The sequence below is a fragment of the Pongo abelii genome, chromosome 19 (assembly GCF_028885655.2).
Source record: "Pongo abelii isolate AG06213 chromosome 19, NHGRI_mPonAbe1-v2.0_pri, whole genome shotgun sequence".
Taxonomy (NCBI): Eukaryota; Metazoa; Chordata; class Mammalia; order Primates; family Hominidae; genus Pongo; species Pongo abelii.
The window spans coordinates 70996381-71011801 of record NC_072004.2 but is presented as its reverse complement, the minus strand read 5'-3'; the positions used below and the strand labels follow the sequence as shown (position 1 = coordinate 71011801).

Sequence of the window (15421 nt, the reverse complement as noted above, 5' to 3'; positions counted from 1 at the left end):
ATCATAAAAACTGGGAGAACCATGTTTTTTACCCGTGAACTTCATCTCTGCAGGCGTGTACACCTTTCAGCCTAGCATCTCCTCAAGGTAAATGGGTGGTCGGTGACACACCCTCAGAGACTATCGGTGAAGGTGGCAACCATAAGCCCTGTATCTCAGGAGACTTTAGGTAGGAAAATGAGTGTTGGGTGGGAATCAAGAGACTCAGATTCTAATCCTGATTCTTGCAGTAACAGATTGTATTGCATAGAGGAAAACATAAATTTTGAACCTCAGTTTGCTTCTCTGTAACATGCCCTCATTGCCTCTCACAGCTCTAATAAGTATTCAGTTACAATGACCCATACAAATGTAGTTGAAAACTGCAAAAGTGATGTAGAAATGCAAAAGCATTGATAGCAGAAGATATTAGACAAGAAAATGTTGTCTTATTTAAAGGAGCCAAATGTGTTTAATGTAATAAATCATTAGGACATATTTTTGAAAAGTGGCACTTGAGACAGATTAGGGATAGTGGTGTAGGTGGTGTAGGTTTCCATGATGATGAACAGACCTGCAGTTTAGGTAGTGTCGAGATGTAAAGGCCAACTTCTACAACAGTGAGCTTTTCCAACATGAAGAATAGATGGTCTGGGAAACCCTCAGTTACCTGGGTACAGTATTAAACAAGCTGCTCACTCAACAAAGTCAGCAGGGATTTGGTCCAGCCAAAAATTACAACAAATATTATCCACTAATCGAAGAATTGATGAGTTAAGCAAAAAAACCTACACTCTTCAACCTCTTTATTAGATGTCATTTTGGAGGGGCTTTTAAAATAAAAAAAATAATAATGCATTGCAACATAATCTTGCTTACTTTTGAAGTTAACAGCTGCTAGTGATTAAAATCTTATAGATAGCCACAATGGTTATTGATTACATCCATTTGTCATTAAAAACAAAAGCAGTTCTCAATCCAAAAGAAGGTTGTATTCCAAGAGTTGTTAATAAATGTTTTTATTTAATAATATATTTCACACATCCTGTATGCTAGGAATTACTCCTGGTCCTTTACAAACATAACTTATTTAATCCTTGTGATAATTTTATGAAGCAGGAGCTATTGTCTTCAATTTACAGATGAGAAAATGAAGGCACAGAGATGTTATGTCACGTGCTGAAGGTCACACAGCTAGTAAATAGCCAAATAATCAGTGGAGAGCTGGAAGCACAAAAATGTGGCTCCAGGATTTTTTAGCTGCCATGCCATGCTGACCTTTTAGAACCTGATATACTTCTCCACAGAAGCAATGGTATAAATAGTTATAAAATTCCACAATACCCTATTTAAACCACATGCAGCTGAAATTCTATTGATCCATCAAAGTGCTATCCCTGGCTCCCAGCTCAGTACTTATCACAGAGGAAGTGCTCAATAGCGTTGTTGAATTTAAGATGGAATAGGTGCCCCACTTATGATGTTAACACTCTAGAACACTGGAGCAGTCAATGGCAGAAACATAGATGTGCTCCTCTACAGCATCTCCTACACTGGTCTCGACGGTTTGGTGGTGGAAAGGAATTTGGGTGATTGGGCCTTATGGAGATGGCACAACTTTTTAGCAGCAGATGACAGATGGGGTTTTGGTTTTAGCGGCAAAGCAGCAGCACAAAACTTCAGCAGCAAACCGGGGAGAGAATCTGGGTTCTACTGGGCAGCAGGATATGGTTGCAAGTCTGTGGCAGAAGGTGGAGTAGAAGTAGGTAGTGGGATGGCAAAGTGAGCTTCTGGTACCAAGACACATGGAAACTGGGTCTGTAACTAGGGCACCTATTTGTCCACAAGGGAAGATGATAAATCAGCCATCTGCAGCCCAGAGTCTGCTTCTAGGTCAACACTTGGACAATTAATAATATCTCCCTACTGTTTCTCAGCAGGTGAAAAAAAAATGCAAATTATTTTTTGGACACTTACTGAACATGGTGAAGAATATGTAAGAGAAGACTTGCTGTGATTATATAAAATACAACAAAAATTATACATGAAGGGTTTCTCCCCACCAGCCCCTCCGCCCGCCTCTGTCTCCCAGGATAGAATGTAGTGGCACAATCATATCTCACCGTAACCTCAAACTCCTGGACTCAAGTGATCCTCCCACCTCAGCCTCCTGAGTAGCCAGGACTACAGGTATGCACCACTATGCCCAGCTAACTTTTTAATTTCTTTTTGTAGAGACAAGGTCTCGATATATTGACCAGGCTTATATATGAAATTCTTTAAGAGCAGGGACTATTACTTGTTAGTTTTATTCCCAAGGGTTAGCAGAATGTTTTTGCAAGATGCTCAATAAATATTAAATAACTGATAAAAGTTGACTTACTACTCATATGTAAAATAGAAGATAAATAACCAGCCTGGGCAACATGATGAAACCCCGTCTCTACAAAAAACACAAAAATTAGCCAGGTGTGGTGGTGCATGCAGCTACTAAGGAGGACAAGGGGAGGATCTCTTGAGCCCAGGAGGCAGAGGTTGCAGTAAACCAAGATCGCTCCACAACACTTTAGCCTGAGTAGCAGAGCCAGACCCTCTCTCAAATATATATATATATATATATATATATATATATAAAATATATGAGATATATACATATATATAAAATATATGAGATATATATATTATATATAAGATATATAATATATAACAATAATAAAATAACTAAACAGAATAATTGATAAATGAATAAATAACAAATTGAATAATAAAGAATAATAAATAAGCAGAATAATGGAGTGATAGACAAATTGTAAATGAATGAAGCAATAGCACCAACTTTTAACTGCTATGTTCATCATAAACAGCACAGTGAGTTTGAAATATTAATATTACCTTGTTATACAGTATACAATATGAGCAACACGGGCATTACATGTATCCTTGTCCAAAATAAATTATTCTGAAGCTATCAACATTTCCATCTTTAATCTTTAAAATCTGTATGTTATAGCAGGAAGATGTGGTAGATATTTTAATACAACTTCTTCTTTGGATACAACACCAAAATCTACAAAGCCACGTAAGGAAGAATAATCTTCATCTTGTCAGTAAACAAACGAAAGTGCAGGTGTCTTGGATCTTTGTTCAAGCACTATCACTAACTCATCTGAGATCTTAAAGAAACCACTACTCTGAGTTAAGACTTTTTAAAATTAAGATTTTTGAATTTTAAAAGGAAGGAGGCCGGGCGCGGTGGCTCACGCCTGTAATCTCAGCACTTTAGGAGGCCAAGGCGGGTGGATCACGAGGTCAGGAGATCGAGACCATCCTGGCTAACACGGTGAAACCCCGTCTCTACTAAACAAAATACAAAAAATTAGCCAGGCGTGGGGGCGGGCGCCTGTAGTCCCAGCTACTCGGGAGGCTGAGGCAGGAGAATGGCGTGAACCCGGGAGGCGGACCTTGCAGTGAGCTGAGATCGTGCCACTGCACTCCTGGGAGACAGAGCGAGACTCCGTCTCAAAAAAAAAAAAAAAAGGAACGAATTCATCTGACTTCCTTTAAGTTCTTCATCCCTTTCTAGATGGTACAGAATTTCACTAAATTTGCCTGAAGTTACTGGACTCGATATCAGGGGAAAAAAAATACACGTAATTTAATAGAAAATATTTGGGAAAATATTTTTATTTGAAACAATTTTAACCACTTTTCCAAAACACCAGCATCAAAACAGGGTTTATCTAAAGTGCAAAATGGAGGTCAACGACACAGGCAATGCCCTGAAAACTTTCACAACTGCTGGCCTGGAAATGAATGTGAAACCAAACTGAAGAAAGTGACTCACCACAGAAGGGACTCATGCCTCAATGCTTTTCCACCTCTCCTCCAAAACAATCATTTTCTTCAGAGTTTGTTTTAGAAAAAAAAAAATCAGAGAAAATAGAAGTATAGATTTTTTCTGTTTTAATGTAATCTTTTCTGTTCCTTTTGATTAGGCAATGAGATTGAGGAATAGTCTAGTAGTCATATAATTACTGTAAGGAATGCTGCCCCAGCTGCTGACCGGTCTTAACATTTGAATGTTGATAAACGTAACACAACATTTTTGTCGAGCAAAACTATTAAGAAGCTAAAGAACAATTCAATTAATAGAGTAGCTAGTCAAATATATATGTGTAAATAAAATAGGGGTATATTTCAGAGCTCTGTTTTGCCAAGATGTTATAGCTCAGAGTAAGTCATGGCCAGCTCAGTTCTCCACTGAAGCAGCAAGATATGAGATCATGAAACTGAAAAACGCATTCTTCACACCCATGACACTGAACTACAATCCCTAATAGCTAAGGTATGTGAGAGCAGCTGATTACAACCTCAAACTTAAATCAGAAAGAATCCATAGATAGGGTCTACGTCTTCTTTTGTAAATAATTATATATAAAAATTTCAAAGATAAACCCCTTAGAAAAGACATCAAATGGAACACCAAATGTACATAGAAAAATGGTGAGGACTATGACGGACTTTTCAATAGATGAAGTTAGGCTGACCTCCTGGTTTAGAAACATATGGTCTTAGGGAATAAGCAATACAGTACAAATGCAAGAAAACAACAATAAAAATGACCAAACCTTATGCTTGAATATGGAATTACAATTTACAGAGCGCTCTGCGCTCTCACATTTGATGTGATAATCCTATGCCATATGTAGGGCAGAAACTATTATCCTTAATTTTACAGGTGAAAAAACTATAGCTCCAGAAATCGAAGTTTCTAGATTGAGTTAAGGCTTCTTGGTAATTAGTAGAGTTCTACCACTAGACGACTCTACTAGTTCTGACCCTAAATCCAGGCAGACTTCTGCAAATAATATGAGTGCATAGACCTGAGTTGGAATCTCAGTTCCAACACTTCCCAGATATCTGGCCCTGGGAAAGTCACTTCATTTCTTTGAGTTTTGTTGCAGGTTGGCTCTCAGTGAGTAGATGCTGAGACTGAGTTTGAGGATCAAAAGGTATCCTAAGAAGTAATACTTATGAAAGGAAAAGGGAGAAAGCAAGACCAGGCAGGCTTTTAGTCTTTTGGGGATAGTCAGCAGACTGATGCAGACCAAAGTCTCTGTCAGCCCCGTGAGAGTTCTGGAACAAAGATTGCCCATTAGCCCCTAGCATGCCCCAAAAATAAGTCATCACCATCACATAGGCCCATTTTATTTTTTTATAATTTCAAGTGACTTTTACAAATAATATACGGAAGATTTAAAAGATAGCACAAAACAAATTTATTTAAAATGTTAATATAAACTAAAACATAGAAAACCCAAATTTTTATTCTATAATTTTGTGGTTTTGGAAGTATATATACCTAAAATGGGCAACATCGTTTGAATGCATGTCATGCATGCCCCTGGAACATACCCGTTCTGTATTTATGGATTCCAGATTTCAAATGCATCTGTAATAGGTTCTAGCTCATCATTACTTTCAACTCTTGCACTTGCAGCAACAAAATACAATAAGTCTGGGAACTTTAATAGCTCACAAGATTTTTTAAGAGAGGAGCAACCCTCTTTGCTCCATAATTGCAAAACGTTTTCATTTATATATATATATATATATTTATAAATATCAATTGTATAATCAATCTAATATTTTTTTATGTCTACATTACCTATTTCCTCCCAATCAACCTTTGTATACACACCTGCCTTTAACACTTGTGCACTTGCAAACCATATCTCATAAATTTTGGTAACAAACATCATAAAAGCTGAAAGAATACTGTCTACCTTCTTTCAGCAAAATGGAATGACCCAGGAACTTGTGGCAAAACATTGTATGATGAAATTATTTCTGTTGAGTGAGTATAGATGATGTATTAGTCTGTTCTCAAGCTAATAAAGACATACCAGAGACTGGGTAATTTATTTTACAAAAGAGGTGTAATGGACTCACAGTTCCACATGGCTGGGGAAGCTTCACAATCATGGTGGAAGGTGAAGGAGGAGCAAAGGCACATCTGACATGGCGGCAGGCAAGGGAGAGTGTGCAGGAGAACTGCACTTTATAAAACCCTCAGATCTCATGAGATTTATTCACTATCACAAGAACAGCAAGGGAAAAAACTGCCCCCATGATTCAATTACCTCCCACCAGGTCCGTCCCATGACATGTGGGGATTATGAAAGCCACAATTCAAGATGAGATTTGGGTGGGGACACAGCCAAACAATAAATAAATTACTCTTTAAATATTGATATACAGAAAATTATTCTAGAATATCATCATCTGGACATTCATAGTCCAAGATCTGCTTAAGCAATCAACTTCACCATTCTCTTTAGAGTCTAAAGTGCTGCTATCTCTCCTTTGCATTATTTTCTGATTTTTCTAATAATTGTCAAACATATTCCTCAATTTTCTTCTCTTTGCCATTATGGGCCGAAAAATCTAAAACTAAATTTTCAATATTGTTCAATTACAATTTTTTTTAAAAAAAAAGAAAGGCTCAAAGCTGGTATCACCATACTTCCCTTATACCTTCTTGAAAAGCAATATAATACTTTGGGCAATGCATTGAGAAAACTGACGATGGAATAATGATGATTTATTTCATTGTTGTATCATCCTTCCAGGTGATTCCATCATTCTTTCATTTTCTTATTTTAGCCTTTTTTAGCATAGTTAGGAATAACTGATGACTGAAGATGAAATAACTTTTAAGATAATGAAATAGGAAAATGTTTCAAGATATAGAAAAAAATAAAACAATTAAGACCTCATAAATGTGTCTTAGATTTATGACAGGATCTAGTGAATCCTTATAGTAATTATAAGACAAAATAAACTTTATTCTATTTTTTTAAAAATAAGTAAATTTTCTCTTTGTTCTTTAAGAGTAATAAGAATATTAAGTCACAAAATATCAGTCCTTACAAATAGTTAGAACTGCTTTAAAAAGACAGTCAAAAATTAAATTGGGTCCAGTGGCCCCTGATGATATGTCAAGTGTTAGTGAAGCCTTGTGTTGGACAAATGGCCAGGCCCTGTTCAAACCCCTTAGTCAGACACTGGCTGGTGCCCACCCCAAGAAGAGGATGCCCTTGGCTACCACTGTCTTGCTGAGTCATTGGCCAGTGTAGTGGTCCACTCTCATCCTGCTAATAAAGACATACCTGAGACTGGGTAATTTATAAAGGAAAGAGATTTAATTGACTCACAGTTCAGCATGGCTGGGAAAACCTCAGGAAACTTACAATCTTGGTGGAATGGGAAGCAAACATGTCCTTCTTCACATGGCAGCAGCAAGAAGTGCTGAGCAAAAGGGTGAAAAGCCTCATATAAAACCATCAGATCTCATGAGAACTCACTCACCGTCACAAGAACAGCATAAGGATAACGGCCCCCATGATTAAATCACCTCCCACTGAGTCCCTCCCATGACACGTGGGGATTATGGGAACTACAATTCAAGATGAGATTTGGGTGGGGACACAGCCAAACCATATCAGCCAGGGTTAGTTGCAAGAATAGGGACCGGGGAACCCTGCAGGAATGAATAACCCTTGCAGCTGGCAGAGAGTCCTTTCTTGAAAGGAGATCTGAGCATCTCTATGTCTGTCATCTGTGTGTCTGTCACAGCTTCTACTTAATTATTCATTAATTCACTTACTCAAAAAAATATATGTTGAGCACCTACTACATGCAAGTCACTTTTCTTGGTACTGGGGATTCTTGGGTAAACAAAACAGAACCCCAAAAAGTGCTTAGAGCTTACATTCTAGTGTAGGCTGGGGAAGACAACGGACAAGATAAAGAAATGAAACATATAGTGGGTTACTGATAAATGTCAAAGAGGAAAAGTATGAAAGGAGAATGTTAAATATCAGGGAGATGTGAACTAGCAGAAGACTGGGGGCAGAATTTTAGATCCGTTCTCTTGGAAAGCCCTTACTGTTCCAAAGTGGACTTGAGTAAAGACCTGAAGGAAATCAGGGAGCTAAACCCTGTGGGTATCTGAGGGAAGAGCTTTCCAGGCAAAGCAAACACAAAGACCTTGAGACCTGGTGTGCTTGAGGAACTAGTGTTGAGTGAGTGGGGCGAGAGAGGTAGGAGCTGATATCGGGAGCCACTGGAGGCCAGACAACACATGTCGTTTAGGGAGAACTTGGGCTTTTATTCTGCATGAGATGGGAAGCCTCTAGTAAGCTTTACAGAGTTGCATGGCTTTCAGGCGGGCTCACTCTGCTGTGTTGAAAGGAGCTTGGGGGGTAAACTCAAGAGCAGACAGGTCAGTCAGAAGGCTACTATAGCCGGGCAAGGTGGCTCGTGCCTGTAATCCCAGCACTTTGGGAGGCCAAGGCGGGCAGATCACCCAAGGCCAGGAGTTCAAGACCAGCCTGGTCAACATGGTGAAACCTCATCTCTACCAAAAATACAAAAATTAGCTGGGGGATGGTGGCACATGCCTGTAATCCCAGCTACTCGGGAGGCTGAGGCAGGAGAATCTCTTGAACCCAGGAGGCAGAGATTGCAGTCAGCCAAGATCACGCCATGTACTCCAGCCTGGGTGACAGAGCCAGACTCCATCTAAAAAAAAAAAAAGAAGAAGAAGAAGAAGGCTACTACAGTACTCCTGACCAGAGAGGATGGCAACACAGTTTTTGGCCTAAGCAGCTAGAAGATAGAGCTGTCATTAACCCAGATGGGGAAGGCTGCAGGAGCTATTGAGTTGAAGAGGAGGGGACAAAATTTTAGGAGCTCAATATCGGACACGTTGAGTTTCAGATGCTGATTTAGCACACCAGTGTCAATGTCAGGTAGGTAGCTGCATTTGCCAATCTGGATTTCCAGGAGAAATCTGGACTGGTGATATACATGTGGGAGTTGTCAGCATGTGGATGATATTAAACCCTACACATTGGAAAAGACCATCTAAAAACTGAAAATAGATTTAAAAAGAGAGAGAGAGGGAGAGAAGATGTGCCTACCACACAGGGTTGTTGGGTCCCTCCGTCAGTAATTTGCAGGAAAGCCCAAGACACACGTAGTGTAGGCACTTGTTATCCACCTCAATAAATTCAATTTTCTATAGTATTCTATTTAAAACATTGAAATCACCTTTTCACCTATGTAGCTGACAGAGGTAAATATTATAGGCTTACCTCTTCAGAGTAAAATAAAATATTGTAGACATCCATAATTAATGAGGAAAGTGGGCTCTTATCTTTGAATTTTTTTAATGAAAACTATGGCTACAAGATCTGAATAATGTTTTTAAAATCCTTAGGGGTAGGCCAAAACTAATGGATTTAAGTAAGAGGAACAATTCCTTTGGCTGTTGAATCAGGAGGCTAAAAAGAAACATTATTATTGCTCAAAAGTCTTGCATAGAAGAATCCAATGACACTTTACTAACAACCCCACCCTTATCAACGAAGTGTGCTCTCCAAGCTAATCCTCATAAATTAGCAAAGACAGGCTTTCTTTCTGCAAGAGTAATTACAATGCTCAATTTGTTCCCAAAAATTGTTAAGGGAATATGAAGCTACTCATCGTTATTACTGGGTTAAAAAAGAAAGAAATATTTCCTGACAAATCACTTCTGAGTATTTGAATTGTGACTAACACTGGAATCTGGTTTAATAATCTTCCCAGAATCACAAAGAAAAAATGCATGAGTTTAATGGACCTAGAGAAATGTACGATTTGCCAACTACAGAGGTCTAGGAAGGTGAAAAAATGATTGCCAGGAAATAATGGATTGTACAGCACTAATGAATTCTAATGAAATAATAACAAATCTAATCTTACTCCATGTTTACCCAATTTTTCAAATATTATTTGGCCCAACAGGGAGAGGTTAACTCAAAATAAATTGACCCAGAATAGGTTGGAAACGTGAAACAAGGACAGAGCCAAATGAAATGAATGCCCTAAAAACCTGTGTACATAAAGACCAAGGAGTTCAAATCGGTGCGCTTTTCACTTCCATCTCTCACACCTAGATAAGCTCAACGTTTGCAGGAGCATCGTGTCTTGCTCTTCTCGTGTCTCCTCCTCCAGGGCTGGAGGCAGCAGCTTGGCCAGGCTGTCTGCTGGTGGAAGCAGCTTCAGCAGTGGAGGCAGATGTGGTCTGGGGGGCTGCTCTGCCCGGGGCTTCGAAAGAGGAGCCGACAGCTATGGCCTGAGTGGGGAGGTCTAGTAGTGGCTTTGGAGGTAGCTTTAGTGGGGGCTTTGATAACTGCTCTGTAGGAGGTGGTTCTAGCTTCAGCAGGATCTCTGGATTCTGTGGAAGTTCTAGATTAGGAGGTGGTGTTAGTGGAGGCTTCTGCAGTATGGTGGTTGTATGGGAGGTGGTAGTGGCAACGGGGGGCTTTTCTCTGGAGGGGAAAAGTAAGCCATGCAGAACCTCAATGATGGCCTAGCCAATTACCTAGACAAGGTCAGAGCCCTGGAGGAGGCCAACACAAAATCAAGGAGTGGTGTGACAAATTTGGGCCTGGGTCTGGAGACGGTGGATCTAGAAGAGATTGCAGCAAATACTATCCAATAATTGAAGATCACACGGACCAGGTGAGAAACTCAGTGATGGTACGTACCTCTTTTGTACTTACTTATTAAATTTTAGGACAATATGAAATTGTTCTTTTATTTTTTGGTCAATTTTTCCATGCAGAATGTTTCAGATATATATTTGGTAAAAAGAGAGAGAGAGAGAAAAGAAACAAAAAACTTTCCATGATGTCACTCTAGATTTATTTAGAATGTAATTCACACTGGACATTAGTTACTAAAAAATTTTTCTGCAACTATATCTTGACAGTCAAAGGTAAATCAGTAATGACAAGTTACTCATTAAAATGTTCACGAGTTTTATTGTGTCTCCTAGATCATTGCAGCCACGATTAATAATGCCAGCATGACTTCCCCAATTGACAATGCTGGACTTGCAGCAGATAACTTCAAAATGAAGTGAGTTTGTTTCAAAATATCAATTGTTACCATGACAAAAAATAAGACTTAGGTTTTTACTTTTAACATAAAATGTATATAAAGGCAATTAGATCCAAGTATCAGATAGATGTAATATAGTAGTATAAAATATCTACACTGAAGGAAAAAGGCCAATTTTAATGTATATTTAATGGCAAGAGATTCCAAAATTGGAATCTTTAAAAATGATTTCAGGCCGGGCATGGTGGCTCATGCCTGTAATCCCAGCAATTTGGGAGGCCAAGGAGGGTGGATCACCTGAGGTCAGGAGGTCACCTGAGACCAGCCTGGCCAACATGGCGAAACCTCATCTCTACTAAAAATACAAAAAATTAGCCAGGTGTGGTGGCAGGCACCTGTAATCCCAGCTACTTGGGAGGCTGAGGCAGGAGAATCACTTGAACTCAGGAGGTGGAGGTTGCAGTGAGCCAAGATCATACCATTGCACTCCAGCCTGGGGGACAGAGCAAGACTCCTTCTCAAAATTAATTAATTAAGAAATAAAAATTATTTCATAGTCTTTGTTTAAATATTTCAAAAGAATTTCAACTTGAGCTGGATGTCAGTGGGCAAGTCCTTTTTAAAACAAAGTTTCTCAAAGTAGTTAATCTAATTCATATATCATATTCCAAAGATCTCCTAAGGTATGAAAATGAGCTCTATCTATGCCAGTCAGTTGAAGCCTATGTAAACGGCCCGCAAAAAGTACTCAGTGAGCTGAATGTGACCACATGGGACCTTAAAATACAGTCCGAAAGCCTAGCAGAAGACCTGGCTTATCTCAAGAACAACCCCAAGGAGGTAGGAGAAATAAACCCATCAAGGGACTTCCCATCACCATCACCATTCAGCAATGTCCCCAACCTCAAAGGATTTTTGCTACTGTGACTTTTGCGTTTCTTCTCCGCCAAGAAATGAGCACTTTGCAGAGACAGTCCAGTGGGGACGTGACTGTAGAAATGAACTCGGCCCCAGGGGCAGATCTAACCAAGCGGCTGAACTGCATGAGGCAAAACAGTAAGAGGAACTGGCTGAGCAAAACCTTAGGGAGGCCGAGGAGTAGTTCAACAAGCAGGTAGCTCAACCCTAATCCTAACCCGAACCCTAACCTGGCAAAGTGAGAGAAGATAGAAAGTCAGGAGGAGTGCTTGGCGCTTCTTTGATTTCACTGTGCTTTGTTGATTTCATGCTTGCAGAGTGCATCCCTGCAGACACAGATCTCCACGAATGCTGAAGCCGTTAGCTCGGCCAAGAGTGACATTAATGGAACTGAAACCAGTCCTCCAGTCCCTCCAGCATGAACTACAGTCTGTCTTGGCCATGGTAGGTGGGAAAGGGGCACTCACTCAATTTTCTTCTATAGTTTTTTTTTGGGGTTTTTTTGTTTGTTTTTTGAGACGGAGTCTCGCTCTGTCGCCCAGGCTGGAGTGCAGTGGCGCGATCTCAGCTCACTGCAAGCTCCGCCTCCCGGGCTCACGCCATTCTCCTTCTTCAGCCTCTCCAAGTAGCTGGGACTACAGGTGCCCGCCACCATGCCCGGCTAATTTTTTGTATTTTTAGTAGAGATGGGTTTTCACCGTGGTCTCGATCTCCTGACCTCGTGATCCGCCCGCCTCGGCCTCCCAAAGTGCTGGGATTACAAGCATGAGCCACCGCGCCCGGCCTATAGTTTTAAAAAGTTGTTTTGCAGACATTGTTTGAAGCAAGCTGGCAAAATGTTGGCTTTTGTAAGTAGGAATAATAGTACCTATCTCATAAGGTTGTTATGAGAATTACATGAGTCAATATTTATAAAATACTTGGACAGTGCCTAATAGTGAGTAGGAATTGCTATATGGTTACAGTAGCACTCTCTGATTAATATTTGCTATCATTACTATTATTGGGTATTAATTATCAAGGTAAATCTCTATTAAGTGGTTCGTTTGGAGACACCATCACCATACAAAATATATGTTTCAGGATTCATATGTTGAATACTGAGCAGTTATTCTGACAATGCTTCAATTTTCATGGGCATTTGTAGCAAAGCTCCCTAGAAGGAACCCTGGCTGACACAGAAGCTGGCTACGTGGCTCAGCTGTCAGAAATTAAGATGCATATCAGCATCCTGGAGGAGCAGATCTGCCAGATCTGGGGCGAGACTGAATACCAGAACACAGAGTATGCACAACTGCTGGACATCAAGACACGCCTGGAGGTGGAGATCGAGACCTACCACCGCCTGCTCAGTGGAGAGGGAGGGTGAGTCACCGATACCATGATTTTGTTGTTAAAATCACTTTCTTAAAAATGAAGAAATTGTTTTTTATTCAGAGACTGAGATTTACAGTTTTCGCAAGTTTCAAATCAAGTACAATCTGAAAAGCTAGTAGAAAATAGAAAAGAAAAAAAAACACAACTTTCCATGGTGTCACTCTAGATTTATTTAGAATGTAATTGACACTGGGCGTTAGTTCCTTTAAAATTTTTCTGCAGCTGTATCTTGATAACTGAATGTAAATAAGAAATTACATGTTATTCCTTAAACTGTTCATTAGTTTTTTTTGTATCTCCTAGATAATTGCAGTCATTTCTGAGACAGGGTCTCACTCTGTCGCCCAGGCTAGAGTGCAGTGGTGTGTTTACAGCTCACTGCAGCTTTGACCTCCCAGGCTCAAATGATCCTCCCACGTCAGCCTCCTGAGTAGCTGGGACTACAGACATGAGCCACCATGCCTGGGTTTTTTGTTTGTTTGTTTGTTTTGTTTTTGAGACGGAATCTCACTCTGTCACCAGGCTGGAGTGCAGTGGCACAATCTCGGCTCACTGCAACCTCTGCCTCCCGGGTTCAAGTGATTCTCCTGCCTTAGCCTCCTGAGTAGCTGGGACTACAGGCACCATACCAGGCTAACTTTTGTATTTTCAGTAGAGACGAGGTTTCACCATGTTGGCCAGGATGGTCTCGATCTCTTGACCTCGTGATCCACCCACCTTGGCCTCCCAAAGTGCTGGGATTATAGGCATGAGCCACCGTGTCTGGCGTAATTTTTTTTACTTTTGGTAGAGACAGAGTCTCACTACGTTGCCCAGGCTATTCTCAAACTCCTGGTCTCAAGCAATCCTACCGCCTCAGCCTCCCAAAGTGTTTGGATTGCAGGCATGAGCCATTCGCCCAGCATGCTATTAATAATGCCCAGCTGGCACCAGCATTTCACATACAACTTTTGTGTGGGCATATGTTTTCATTTCTACTGGGTATATACCTTAGAGTGGAATGGTTGGGTCATGTGTTAGCCTTGTGTTTAACCTTTGAGGAACTGCCTGGCTATTTTCCATAGTGGCTCCACTATTTTACATTCCTACCAGTAGTGTAGGAGGGCTCCAATTTCTTCACATCCTCACCAAAACTCATTCCATTCAGAAAGAAAATATGTCTGCTTCTTCACAGTTTTTGGCCAAAGAGAAGTAACTGACAACAATCATTTCTTTTATTTGTCAATAGTTCTGAGGCCAGAGAAGCTGAATCTAAAGGATCATTGTCTGTGGACTCCAAAGGAAGAATCAGCACAGCTCAGTCAAGGGGAAGAGTCGCTTTTTGAAGTAATACTTTCTGCTTACTTAATGAGCATCCATCATGAATAAAGTGTGCTTTCCTTACCCCCAAAAATCTGGGCTACAGTCATTCACTTTAAAGCATGACTTGTGAACCATCCTTCACATTTCCAGTAAAATTCTCCCTATTTCTCTTTTAGATTCACATAAAAGCAGAGGAACCAGGCTGGTGATGGATAATGACCAACTAATTTCATCTCAAGTCAACAATGTTTCTGATGTAAAATTCAAGAGTAAGATGCGGGCAGCTGAGTCCTGTCCCCAGGATGTAAATGATGACACCTAACAAAGGTGTGCTGAAGCACTGGCAACAAACCTGCGGCCACAGAGCTGCAGCTACTCCTGTAATCATTTCTCAGATTCTTTTGTCTTATTGGGTCTGGTTTTGTCTTTAAATTGCAAAATGTGTTTTCCTTCTTAATCACTCTGTGTCAATAAACTTTCTGCCTGTTGCAAATCAACTCCATCAATCTTTGTCCTTTTGTTTCACTGACTTGTTTTATAACAGCTTTATTGAGATATAATTCCTATACCATACAATCCACACTTTTTTTTTTTTTTTTTTTGAGATGGAGTCTCACTGTGTCAACCAGACTAGAGTGCAATGGCGCGATCTCGGCTCACTGCAACCTCCACCTCCTGGGTTCAAGCAGTTCTCCTGTCTCAGCCTCCTAAGTAGTTGGTATTACAGAAGCATGCCACCATGCCTGGCTAATGTTTTTTTGTATTGCTAGAACAGATGGGGTTTTGCCATGTTGGCCAGGCTGGTCTCGAACTCCTGACCTCAAGTGATCCACCTGCCTTGGCCTCCCAAAGTGCTGGGATTACAGGCGTGAGCTACCACACCCGGCCCAAC

At 40.3% G+C, this 15421-nt stretch overlaps 1 protein-coding gene across 1 annotated transcript; it reads left to right on the top strand.

Annotated features, from left to right (window-relative positions):
* The first annotated feature begins 8788 nt into the window (after positions 1-8788).
* Positions 8789-14884, top strand: LOC100436483 (keratin, type I cytoskeletal 24). Its single transcript, XM_063719064.1, is given in 14 exon segments — positions 8789-8795; positions 9984-10168; positions 10170-10305; positions 10308-10442; positions 10445-10551; positions 10868-10950; positions 11616-11770; positions 11881-11981; positions 11984-12046; positions 12168-12236; positions 12238-12294; positions 12998-13215; positions 14456-14553; positions 14706-14884. Coding segments are annotated over 13 exon segments (1413 nt in total). The 3' UTR covers position 14553; positions 14706-14884.
* Positions 14885-15421: the final 537 nt, after the last annotated feature.